The following is a 12,452-nucleotide window of genomic DNA, read 5'->3' on the forward strand; positions in this document are numbered from 1 at the left end:
TGTAGGGAAGGTGCTGTGTCCTCCCGTGGATAAGGTGACCTCAGACAGGTGTGATGTGGTTGATCCATGTGCTCCCTCCCCACCGTGATCCAGAATGAAAATACATTCAAGCACATCCTGTATCTAACTTATCACTTGTAAATAAATAGATGTGGTTAAGATCTCTGCAATCTTTTCCTGAGCAGATGACCTCTGTGCCCCTCTGAACCCCCAGACCCTGAGGTCACATCCTGCTTGTCATCCATGGAATGGTGTCACTAATGCCCACTGGATTTTAGCACGAGAGGGAAAACAGTAGCATCTGCCTCTATTATTTTTTCTTTCTAAATTAAAAACCAGTTCACAGCATCAGATATTCCCAGAGACTAACCCGCTGCTCTTTTTTCCCCAGGTTGGTGACCAAATTGTGGAAATTAATGGAGAACCTACCCAAGGAATCACTCACACACGAGCCATTGAGCTGATTCAGGCTGGAGGAAATAAGGTGCTGCTGCTGCTGAGACCAGGGACTGGATTAATACCAGATCACAGTACGTCGTCTCAAGGGCTTTTTGCTGTTGAGGGTCCAAGGCAGGAAAGTGAAGTGGGATAAGGAGATTCTGCTGCTTGTTCACTGCAGTAGTTGGCAGCTGCCTTTGTGACAGCTGTGCATTTATTCTTGAATTAAATTTAAAAATAAATGAAAATATAAAAATTGAAAATTAAAATATCCATTTTCAAATACGAGGAATATTTGGGGTAAAATTAACATGTGACAAGTACGTAGGAGTATTGCACAATCTGAAATTATTCCATATTTCTTATTAGTTTCTCAGCTCTGTCCATGCTAATCAAGTTTTTCTGTAAAAACATGCTGATTAACCCTGACTGCCTTTTAATTGAAATGAAAATTCTCTGTGCTACAGTATTGTTAAAATTTTGTTTCTGTACATATTTACTTCTGGTTTTGGCCTTCTAAATTATGGAATGCTTTGTTTTTCAAAGCCAAAACTTCAGGAAGCAGGAAAGGGACAACTTTGCTCTCCAAAGGGATTCAGTTTGATTCAAGGTGATTTCTGCATCTATGACAGGAAACCGCAACTTTGTGGGCCAAAAAAAAAAAAGGAAGGACAGCAAAGCAAATGCTTGAGGGAGCCACAGAGTTCAGAACTGATGACTTTGGGTCTGACTCAGCCCCGAAACTGCAAATCAGAGACTTTGTGGCAGTGACAGCATTTTACAGCAAAGAACATTTAGTTCCCTAAATAGGCATTTTAGTCTTTGTAACCCCTGATGCCAACACCAAGGTGTTGATGGTTTAAATTCCTAAATTGTAGGATCGCTTTTTCTGATAAGGAGTTTTTCAGTCACAGTGACCAACCCTGAATTTATCCTTTCAAAATCCCAAACACACAGTTGTGTGTTCAGTCACTTACTGGCATTCAGTCAAAGGGTAAAATCTGCTCAGAGCTGTCTCAGTTTTCTTTCCTGCTGAGAACCAGAAAATGGTCCTGAGCATCACTCCTGGCCCTGGTGGTCACAGAAATTCCCTGAGCTTGAGGGATGAACAGAATCGGACAAAAGGGAACCTCTGTCTAGCCCTCTTGTCTAGAGTGGGGCCTGGGATGAGGTGAAGGAAGTGGTAGAGTGGGGAAGGGTTTATTGCCTCTTGCCGTGCTGTTAATCCCACATTTCTGATTGAAATCTTGCTTGCTGTACTCTGTGATTTTTTTTTTTTGGTATGTACTTCTGGGCTTTTTCTCTTCCTCCTTCAGGTTTGGCTCCTTCCAGTCTGTGTCCCTACGTGAAACCCGAGCAACATTAAGGGCTTTCAGTGCTTTTCTTGGTTTTTCCTTAAAGACTTGGTAAATCTGCATGTCTTGTTTCATCTCTTCCTATTATTAAAGTGCAAGGCTATGAATAACCCCAACTTTTCACTGTTTTGGATTTCTTTAAGCATAACAGTTCCGGTTTGTTTGGTTTTATTAAACAATGTAGGTCAGTAATTTGAAATTTTGCTGCGTAGGCACGAAAATTGTTTTGATCCGAGACCATGTCTGCCCTGCAGGGATCCAGCATTCTGAGCACTAGATTTTTTTCTTCCAAAATCACATCCTCAGGATTGTTGTAGAACAACACAATACAGAAATCTGGCTATATAAAGCTTTGAGAATATGCCACTCCGTAATGCTTCCTGAATTGAACTCAGTAGTTTGCTGATTATTACTTTTTGTGTATTTAGTCAAATCTCTTGCTGTTCGCTTCCAGGTGATTGGGATAGCTACAGTCCTGCTTCATCAAATGTAATATATGAAGAACAGATACCATTATTATCTTCATCTTCCCATCCTGCTTCCCCATCTGAAATGTGTTATTTAGCAGTACCAGGAGAAGCTTTAACCAGAGTTCAGCTGTCTGAGGAACTGGAACAAGCAGAGAACATTGTGCCTGACAAGATAAGCACTTTAACTGAAAACCAGTGTGAGAGGAAGCCTCAGTCTTCTCCCCGGAGAACAAAGAAGAGATGGGAATGTCCCTCGAGCCCTGGGTTTGGAGTCACGAAAGCTAGTTCGGAAGCAGGGACCGGAAGGGACAGATCTGCCAGTGCAGCAAAGTCAGGGGCTGCTGAAGGATACTCTCACAGCCCCGGGAAAGGGGATCCTGAAAAAAACAATCTCTCACATAAATCTGACAGTTCCAGGAGCGAGAGTAAAACCACAGAAACAGGGATGGAGAAGAGCGACAAAAGAGAGCGTTCCAGTAGAAATCGAGGAAGGTCAGCTAGTCCCCAGAGGCATCTCGGCGAGCCAGGAAGTGCGGGAACGGGGGGAAGGATACGAGGTAGAACATCGAGTGGTGACAAGGCAGCTGCTGAGCAGTTGAAAGGTGAGAATGGTAAACTGGGAGTCACCAGGAAAGAGATGAAGCAGAAGACCCCAGGAAAGACAGAAGGGTGTTCTGCAGAGCAACATTACCCAGCATTTGGTGGGAATAGCCTTCCCTTCAGGGACTCCAGGAGAAATGCCTCCGAGGATGATCTATTAACCAAGTCCAGCTCTGGAGACACAGGTTCCAGCAGGTTCAAAACCTCCAGCCTTTCCAATATCCCACTGCTTTCCATGGAGAAACAAAGGAGGGTGGAAACACAGGAGGCTCTTATGCTGAACAGTCACCGTGGAGAGAGACACGTGGAGCTGTCCAATGAAACCAAAGATGGAACTTCCCAACCTGAGAGGAATTCTCCAGTAAGGAAAACACCGATAACTCCCGGGCCGTGGAGGGTCCCCAGTGGCTGTAAGGGCACCCCAGCAGCAGGAGTGCCTGGAAAACGGGTGTGACTGACTGATGCTGATTTTTAGAATGTGTCTTGATCAATTTTCCCATAAGGGTAATGTAAAGCATTGGTTCTTCTCACACAATTGTCTTTTTTTTTTTTTTTTTTCTCCTCAGAAACTGGTTAGAGGGGGGGAAGTGTTTGATTTGTTCTTAAAGTATCTAAGCTGCATGAAGGACCTTTCAGATTGCTTCGGTGAAACTCTTCCATGAGCTGCTGTCCCCATGTCCCTTTGCAGGCCATGTCTGCTGCTCCCAGTGTTGTACTGCTGCAGCTTCCCCAAGTGTTGTGAACTCTGAACAAAGTTATTTAATGCCTCTGTTGCCAACGCCATCCCGACTCACTTTCTGTTTTTGTGCCAAGCTATCTACTGTATCCAGTCAATCTGATCCTTCCCACATGGATTCCGGTCGCAGACAAGGCAGGTTTGGGCTGAAGTGGGTGTTTTCTCTAGAGCACGTTGCACATTTACATCAGGAAACCCACGTGTTCTTGCTGGATCAGGGAGAACACGGGCAAGTTGGTTCTGTCAGTTCCAGGGCAGCAAATGAGCTGCTGATGCTGCTCGGTTCATATGTTTCCTGGAATTTTTATACCTGATACAAAACCCTGTAGCTAAATACCGTATTTGACATAATTTTGTAATTGTGCTTTTTCTGACACAGCAAAATCACTTTAGTTCCTTGATTCACAGGGATTCTCACATCCGTGAGAGGAAAGAAAATCTGGGTTCTGTTAAATAACACAATTCCTTTGGTTTCACTCGTGGCACCGTGACGTGCTCAGCCTCGGTGTGGAGCTGATACTGAAGTCCCATCTTTAATTATTTAATGCTAGTTGGGAATTGGGTTTTTCCCCCTCTGTAGAGGTAAGAACTGACCTTAGGACAGAGTCAGCTGCCAGAGCAGCTTTTTCAGTGAAGTTCTTGCCTGTATAGTTTAGGACTCTCCCCTATTTACTATGAATGTGCGATCAAGGAGTGTCAATGACAAACAGGATGCAGGAGAACACGACGTCTATGGTTTGGGCTAGCAGAGATACTTTAAAGAGGGATGCTACCACCAGAACCTACTGACACATCAGTCCCACAGCCATAAGAACAACAGAAACTGAAGGGGTTTATTTTATTCACAGTTTTAGTGATTATTTCCTGACATCTGAGATTTTTAATGACTGCAGGAAAGTGGTAAAAAGAGGGCCCTTGGTCCAGTTTGCAGGAGAAAGATGAGTAATGATTGAGCTTTACTCACTCAAAATGCAAACTAATAGGATTTACTCTTCGCAAGTCAGTATCTCATTTTGGCTTTGAAACGTTAAATGCTTTTAAAGGCTAACAAAGCACGGTGAGGCACTTCTGAGTGGAATGCTTCACGAGTACAGCTGACCACTCAGACAGCTTTTAAACAAAGACTTTGGGAATTCAAAAGGATTTAAAGCAGCTCTGAACCATGCTGCTCTACACCGGGTGAGCCATTGAGGTTTGCTGTGTAGCATAACACGTACAAGTACTCCCTGGGTGGAATATGACTGTGAAATATTTAATACTCTGAAGTAGCCTATGTAGATATTACCCTGCGTTCTTCCCCAGAGATTGGTTTATGTTGAGCTGTGTGCACTCGGCCTGACCACTGAATACAGTGACAAATCCAGTCCTTCAATTCCAGATGAATTAGCACCACTGAAATCATTTCCCTGCCATCAACTCCCTTCTATTTTTCTATATGTTAATGTGACCTGATAATGTCTTACCTGTGTGTGATTTCTCTTCCCATAGACCTTGTATCTGTACTTCAGTATCAGACTTAGCCATGTGGCCTTGGAATGCTACGCAGTGTATGGATGTACTGGGTGTAAATGTTTATATATTGTACAGCACCTTTATACAGACTTCTGAGGTTCTGACTAGAGAGAGACCTGTAAATCGCTCATTATTTTTTATATAGATATTAAAAACAAACTCCAGTTCATGGTCTGTTGGTTCTGCACTGTCTAAACCAGGTTCTCGGTGGGCTTTCAGGGGCATGATCCAGGTTTTACCCACGAACACACTGCTCTTAGGGAAAACAAATGCAATTTATTATTGGAAGTCCTTGATCCCCCGTTCAAATAACAAATGTTCAGCAAAAATGGTATAAAAATCATTAAATCCTGTAGAAATGGTACTGTGACAAAGTACTTGTCCTGTAGGTTTATTTGTACATTTTGCTATATAAAAATGTAATTTCCTTTGACATCTCACAACTTTTCCTTGTGCAGAAAACAGCTGTAAACAATTTAGTACCAGCTGGAGCTCTTCTGTGGCTTTAGTGTTTGATGTCCCACACCAGCTCCTACTGGTTTTAGTGCTAGCTGCCAGGATTTGGCCCTATTAATCCAGTTTGTCTGTGCATGCCATGGGATGACATCTCTGATGAGGCCAGTGCATTCTGGATATCATAGAACAATAAAGCAGAAGGAAAGTGTCTGATACATACACTGAGAATCTATTTTAAAATTGTAATGATAGATTTCCATCATTTTTTTTCTTTATGCCCACACTGCTGGTTCTCTTCTCCAGTGTCTGGCGGACATGCCTAGGACTGATGTTCTGGCGGTTCACGGTTTAGTTTTCCGGAACTGTAAAGAGACCAAGCGAGTTTGGGCCTAAGCCTTAGGTCCAAATGTTCTTCATCTAGAAATAAGACTCAGTGTCCCTTGGCCATCTTGCTCTGCTCCAGTTTCAGGATGAGCCATGGGAGGACTGGGATAAAAGGAAGGAACCCTGGATTCTCACAGCTTGACCTGAAGAGAACTGAAACTGAAGTGGGTCCTGTCCTTCCCCCAAAAACTGGTTCAGGGAGATGGAGACTCACCCAGCACTGGTCTCTGAATTCCCCGTGCAAACCCAGGCCTCACTGCTTGGGCAGGAGGAATTTGGCCACAGACGTGTACAGATGTGACCCCAGAGCTGTTCCTGTTGGTTTGTACGTTTACTCTTGAATTGAATTCTAGCAGGCCACCGATAACTCCTGAGAGAGCAAGGAGGATGACGATCTGCGTGATGTTGTAGGTTAGTGGGTTCACGGTTAGTCCATACAGCCTGAACAGACTGTCCAATTCCTGCAGTGAACAGACAAGGAATAGAGTCCACTAGCGTTCAGCAATACCAAAGAATTTATCCTCTGACTTTTAGCTTAACACTGACACTCCAACAGATAGTGATGCCTTGGGCTGCCTCTGTGTCCATTCCGAAATGTATGTACAGGAATACACGCTAAAAATTCGCCGGCTGACTCCAAAGCCTCTTTTGCAGCAACACCAGCTGCGCAGGTGCCCAACACTCCAGGCTGCAGAATTTACCCAGACTAACCTATGAGACTCCCAGACTCCGCTCGCTCCTTCCCGAGTATCTCTCTGCTGCTGTCAGAGCTGCTGAAGGACAAGAGGACTGGAGCAGGCTGGAGGGATACTGTGCTCACACCAGCCTCTCCTCTTAGCTAAACCACTAATCAAAAGTTCACAGCGCTGATTAACCACACTGCTCTTGTACTGCTCCATCTCATGTCACAGCTGTAGGAACACCAAAAAAACCTCCCTTTGTGAGAACTAACTTTAAGAGCCAAGGGCAGGGCAAGGCCACATGTCATTACCATAAGTCACTGCTTCCATAAAATTTAGCTATTCAGGCAGAGTACGATACCTTCAGCGGCTTTGTGTACAGTTTCAGAATGGTGTTTACTAGAGACAGCCGCTCTTTCTGCTTTGGCTTCTCCATCTGAAGGTGCAAGTTTTTCTTTGACAGACACCACAGACCAGATAATGATATTCCAGCACCAGCCCCAAACCAATTCATAGCAAAGGGAAATAGGAGCCATTTTTGCCGTTTGCTGTCTCTCCTAAAGAAGCGAATTTAGCGACAATAACGTCATTCTCTTCCAATTGTTTTGGCTAACACACGTTAACTCGGGAGACAAAAATCGTCCGGAACTTCAGAATTTGAGCCTGTCCCAACACAACCAGCTCGTCCCTACTATGTTGTAACAGCGCTTTGTTGCCTTCTGGCCAACACAAGGTTTGATTTCTAAATTTTAAAGTTTAATTCCAGTATTTAAGCTGGTTTGAAATACAATAATTATATCCAAAGCCAAAGAGAGAACAAGCTAAATGGAGGTGCCTGCTCAGTGAGCGAGACCGAAATGACCGTATTTCCTGTTGGTTTCAGAGCCCAAAAATGCCAAAGGCAGTGAAAAGAGAAGCAGTGCTGCCTCCCGCATGGGGAACTCCCAGTAGTAAGTTGCACTCAGAAGGGTTTTGTGACCCTTAAGCACCTGCACTGGGGAAAAAAAAAGGCACCAAACGTCAATGACAAGGTGCCTGTTCTTGGGACAAGTGCACAAGCACTACTGCCCTTGCTCCTCCTCTGCCCAGCCCTCTGTGCTCTACAGCTACTGACAGTTCTTCCCAGGAAATGTAAACCATTCCTCTAATGAGGTTGCAGTAAAAGGTCTCATTTCTAATCTGGCTTCAGCTTGGAAGTGGTTCGACAAAACACCCATCTCTGTGGATCTTTAAAGACGGCTTGTACAGACACTTGCAACAGATTTCTGTATGTTATTTCCTCAAACATTTCTATTTTAATATATTTTTATATTAGAAGCGTTTAAACAAGCTTCAGCACGAGCTTTGTGCCCTGCCATACTTCCAAGTCCTAAGGAAGAGCTGGATAGCCTCATGCTCATCCAATACCCGGGTCCCAGACACTGGTGGCTAAAAGCACACACGTTCCCCTGCGGGTCCCACCCGAGCCAGGTGACCCCTCCACAGCCCTCGCTCCCATCCAGCCACTCACCTGCAGGCACCATTCCCTCGTTCCCAGCCTTGCTGCCCGAGCCAAGGGGATTTTCCCCATCCCTGGCTCAGGACAGCTCGTTCCTGGAGCAGCTGCGACCAGCACCGCCAGGAATGGGGCTGTGTTGCGGGCAGGCTCTGCCTCTGGGGAGTAGCACCTGTATCCGACTGGAAGGAGGAGGTGTGGGGAAAGTGGCAAGCGGGATTCCAGTTCCTCATGGTGGGTCTGTGCTGCCCAAAGTACAAAGGAAATAAATCCTGGAGCACCTGTTCGTTCGTCTGTTGAGCTGGGAAGAGACACGCTGGACATAAAATTCCAGGAGAGCTGCACTTGCAGTAGCAGCTGGAGCGAGAAGCAGCGGAAGCTGTTCACTGTCTGCTCGTTCCCCAGACTTGTTACCTCAGTCCTCTGGAGCTCCAGGTCACCAGGCATCACCTTTGCTTTTCCAACGGCTTTGCTGAAGGGTTTCTGAATGTGGCGGTGGGCTTTGCTGCAGCTGGAATTTATTTCTGTTTCAGGAAGCGTCACGCTGTATAGTCTGTGACTTAACGGTGCCCGTGCCAGGTTAATTGTACCGGAAGAAGGCAAACGAAACCAGCAGACTCAATTAGGATGCCTCAGACCACTGCCAATCACAGGTTACAAAATACCAAACCCCCAGCCTACAAAAACACCAAAATACAAAGCCTACAAAAAACTAGGTTCCAAAATACCAGAATAACCTAGTTGTAAAGTAATAGAAAATCAGAATACCAAAGAAACCAGGTTTCAGTATCTCAGATTTAAAATGCCAGCATTTTAACCTAACCCTGACCCCAGTTCCAAAAAACCAAAGTAACCCAGTTTCAAAATACCAGAACAGCAAGTTCAGAAATACCAAAAGAATTCCATTTCAAAATACCAGAATGTCAAGTTCCAATATATCAAAATGACCCAGTTTCAAAACATCAAACTGCAAAATACCGATTTTCAGATCTCTTATATGGGCAGGATTCCCAAACCCAAAAGAATACCATGTTACCAAAATGGGTATTTTCTCCTCTGAAAAGCTTTTCCCCGATGACCATCAATCCATGTATTTCTTTTAATCGTACAACGAGATGTAGTAAGAATTTTACTTTAAAAGCAAACGCTTGTAGCAATTTTCTGCTTAGATTGCGTTTCTGAGCACTGGCACTTGGGCCGGAGAGCTGCGACTGAGAAAAAAGGATGGAGTAAATCTGCTCCCCGGATGGACGGGGAAAGACTGAGTAGCAGGCAAAGGGAGCATTTATAAACTATATCAGTATTTCACTGAAATTCAACGTGGAAAGGCGATGGGGGTGCTCGAGTTCGGTCTGGGCCTGTCAGGATCAGCCGTAAAAAACCCGGTCAAGCCCCTGGCCCCTGAAGGGAAGCGTCAAATGCTTCAGCAGAAACGCAATTCAGTAACGGAGGAAAAATTACCGGTAATCGCTTACAATCTGTGGGAAATTTCCTCGGTAATTACAAACCTAGGACATAGGGAATTTTGGAGGCAGAATCCCAATTTTGGCCACGGGTACCCGGACGAGAAGGCCGGTTCTTTTCCACAGCAAGGAAAGCCCGGCACCCCGGTGTTTCAGGGACAGACAACGGCCCATGCAGGGGATGGAACGACCGGCAGGACCTTTCTCCACCTCGCCCCCCGCTCCAAGGTGCGGCAGCTCCAGGTGCACCAGCTGCTTTCAGAGCGTTACCCGGGCACACCTGCGCACGGAGCTGCTGGTCCAGAGGGGCCAATGGAGGCATCCCGAGCGTCCCCTAAGGAACAACGGTCGGAGCACCCAGCAAGGGCCGAGGAGCAGCCAGCCGCACCTGGGCACGGAGCGTTGTTTCCAGAAAACGCCCAGGGAAAAGCCCTTGTTGCCAAGAGGCAGCACCTGAGCAGGTGAGGCAGCGTGTGGGGTCCCAGGGGGAAAATTTCAACTTTCCCCTTTCATCTTATCGGTCCCTCCCCAGAGCCCCCTGTCCCTCCACAGTGTCCCCAGAAAATAAAGGGATTATTAGCAGAAAAGGGGTTTAAAATGAGGGGAAAAAATTCCTTTTCCGTAATTGTCTGTGTTCAAATTGAGGGGGAATCCCCTTCCCTTGCAATTTTAATGGTAACAATTGAAGGAAGCCCTGCCTTTTCCATGCTTGTAGGGGTATCAGCTGACAGGGAATCCCCATTTTCCATTATTTTCCAGTTTAAACGGAAGGGGAAAACCTCAATAATGCTATTTAATGGGTTTGAATTACAGCTAACTCCCCCATTTTCATCGTCCTAAGGCTTAAATTGATGGGGATGCCACCTTTTTAAGGATTTGAATTGAGGGGAAAAACCCCCTTTTTCCATAGTTTGAGAGATTTAAAGTGAGGAACCCCCCTCTTTTTCCAGTATTTTAGGGGATTAAATTAAAGGAAAGAAGCCATTTATTTGCCATTGTATCAGTTTAAGTGGAGGCAAACACCCCCTGTTCCCTCATTTTAAGGGGTTCAGTTGAAGGAAGCTCTCCCTTTTTCAGCATGGGGTCCCATTGGGTCATATGGGGCTCTAGAAGGCTCTATGGGGTGCTGTAGGGCTCCAGAAGGTTCTATGGCGTTCTACAGGGGTCTACAGGGCTCTGTGGGGTCCTATGGTGCTCTAGAAGGTTCTGGGGGGCTCTATGGGGTTCTATGGGGTTCCAGAAAGTCCTGTGGGGTCCCATTGGGTTCTATGGGGCTCCAGAAGGTTCTATGGGGTCCCATTGGGCTCTGTGGGGCTCTAGAAGGTTCTGTGAGGCGCTGTGGGGCTCCAGAAGGGTCTGGGGGGCTCTGTGGGGTTTTATGGGGCTCCAGAAGGTTATATGGGGTCCCAATGGGTTCTGTGGGGTTCTAGAAGGCTCTATAGGGCGCTGTGGGGCTCCAGAAGCTTCTGTGAAGTCCCATTGGGTTCTATGGGACTCCAGAAGGTTCTATGGGGCTCTGCGGGGTCTATGGGGTCCCATTGGGTTCTATGGGGCTCTGTGGGGCTCCAGAAGATTCCGTAGGGTCCCATTGTGTTCTATGGGGCTCCATTGGGTTCTGTGGAGCTCTGGAAGATTCTATGGGGCTCTGTGGGGCTCTCTGAGGATCTCTGGGGCGCTGTGGGGCTCCAGAAGGTTCTGTGGGGTTCTATGGATCTCTGTGGGGTTCTAGAAAGTTCTGTGGGGACCCATTGGGTTCTACGGGGCTCTACAAGGCTCTGTGGGGTTCTGTGGGGCTCTAGAAGGTTCTGTGGGGCTGCTGTGGGGCACTTTGGGGCTCTAGAAGGTTCAGTGGGGTTCCATTGGGTTCTATGGGGGTCCATGGGGCTCTGTGGGGCTCTAGAAGGTTCTATGGGAGTCTATGGGGTCCCATTGGGTCCTATGGGGTTCTAGAAGGTTCTGTGGGGCTCTCTGGGGTTCTGTGGGGCTCCAGAAGGTTCTATGGGGTCCCATTAAGTTCTATGAGGCTCCAGAAGGTTCTATGGGGCGCTGTGGGATCCCATTGGGTTCTATGGGGCTCCATTGGGTTCTATGGAGCTCTGGAAGATTCTATGGGGCTCTATGGGGCTCTATGTGGATCTAAGGGGCGCTGTGTGGTTCTAGAAAGTTCTGTAGTGTCCCATTGGGTTCTATGGGGTTCTAGAAGGTGCTATGGGGCGCTGTGGGGCTCTGTGGGGTTCTACGGAGTTCCATTGGGTTCTATGGGGCTCTGTGGGGCTCCAGAAGGTTCTGTGGGGTCCCATTGTGTTCTGTGGGGTCCCATTGGGTTCTGTGGAGCTCTGGAAGATTCTATGGGGCTCTATGGGGTTTTATGGGGCTCTACAAAGTTCTGTGGGGCTCTGTGGGGTCCCATTTGGTTCTGTGGGGCTCTAGAAGGTTCTATGGGGTTCCATTGGGTTCTATGGGGCTCTACAAGGTTCTATGGGGTTCTAGAAGGTTCTATGGGGCTCTAGAAGGTTCTATGGGGTTCCATTAGGTACTGTGGCACTCTGTCGGGCTCCAGAAAATCCTACGGGGGTCCCATTGTGTTCTATGGGGTTCCAGAAGGTTCTGTGGGGTTTTACAGTGGCCTGTGGGGTTCTAGAAGGTTCTATGGGGCGCTGTGGGGCTCCAGAAGCTTCTGCGGAGTTCCATTGGGTTCTGTGGGGCTCTATGGGGCTCCAGAAGGTTCTGTGGGGGTCAATGGTGTCCCATTGGGTTCTGTGGGGTTCTATGGGGCTCTAGAAGGTTCTGTGGGGTCCCATTGCATTCTGTGGGGCTCTAGAAGGTTTTATGGGGCGCTGTGGGGCTCTAGAAGGTTCTGTGG

General features: G+C 46.8%; 1 protein-coding gene and 1 long non-coding RNA gene across 2 annotated transcripts in view; both read left to right on the forward strand.

The window, feature by feature from the left end:
• MAGI3 (membrane associated guanylate kinase, WW and PDZ domain containing 3) overlaps positions 1 to 5,282 on the forward strand; it is a 32,433-nt gene extending 27,151 nt beyond the window's left edge. Inside the window, exons 20-21 of the mRNA XM_017741104.1 lie at positions 392 to 530; positions 2,248 to 5,282. Of these exons, the coding sequence (XP_017596593.1) occupies positions 392 to 530; positions 2,248 to 3,317 (1,209 nt within the window). The 3' untranslated portion in view covers positions 3,318 to 5,282. The remainder of the gene's footprint in view (positions 1 to 391; positions 531 to 2,247) is intronic.
• Positions 5,283 to 10,472: 5,190 nt separating this feature from the next.
• LOC108448394 lies at positions 10,473 to 11,327 on the forward strand. Its single transcript, XR_001864281.1, has 3 exons — positions 10,473 to 10,872; positions 11,093 to 11,112; positions 11,282 to 11,327. It is a non-coding gene; the product is annotated as an uncharacterized LOC108448394 (long non-coding RNA).
• Positions 11,328 to 12,452: the final 1,125 nt, after the last annotated feature.

The sequence above is a fragment of the Corvus brachyrhynchos genome, unplaced genomic scaffold (genome assembly GCF_000691975.1).
Source record: "Corvus brachyrhynchos isolate BGI_N302 unplaced genomic scaffold, ASM69197v1 scaffold338, whole genome shotgun sequence".
NCBI lineage: Eukaryota > Metazoa > Chordata > Aves > Passeriformes > Corvidae > Corvus > Corvus brachyrhynchos.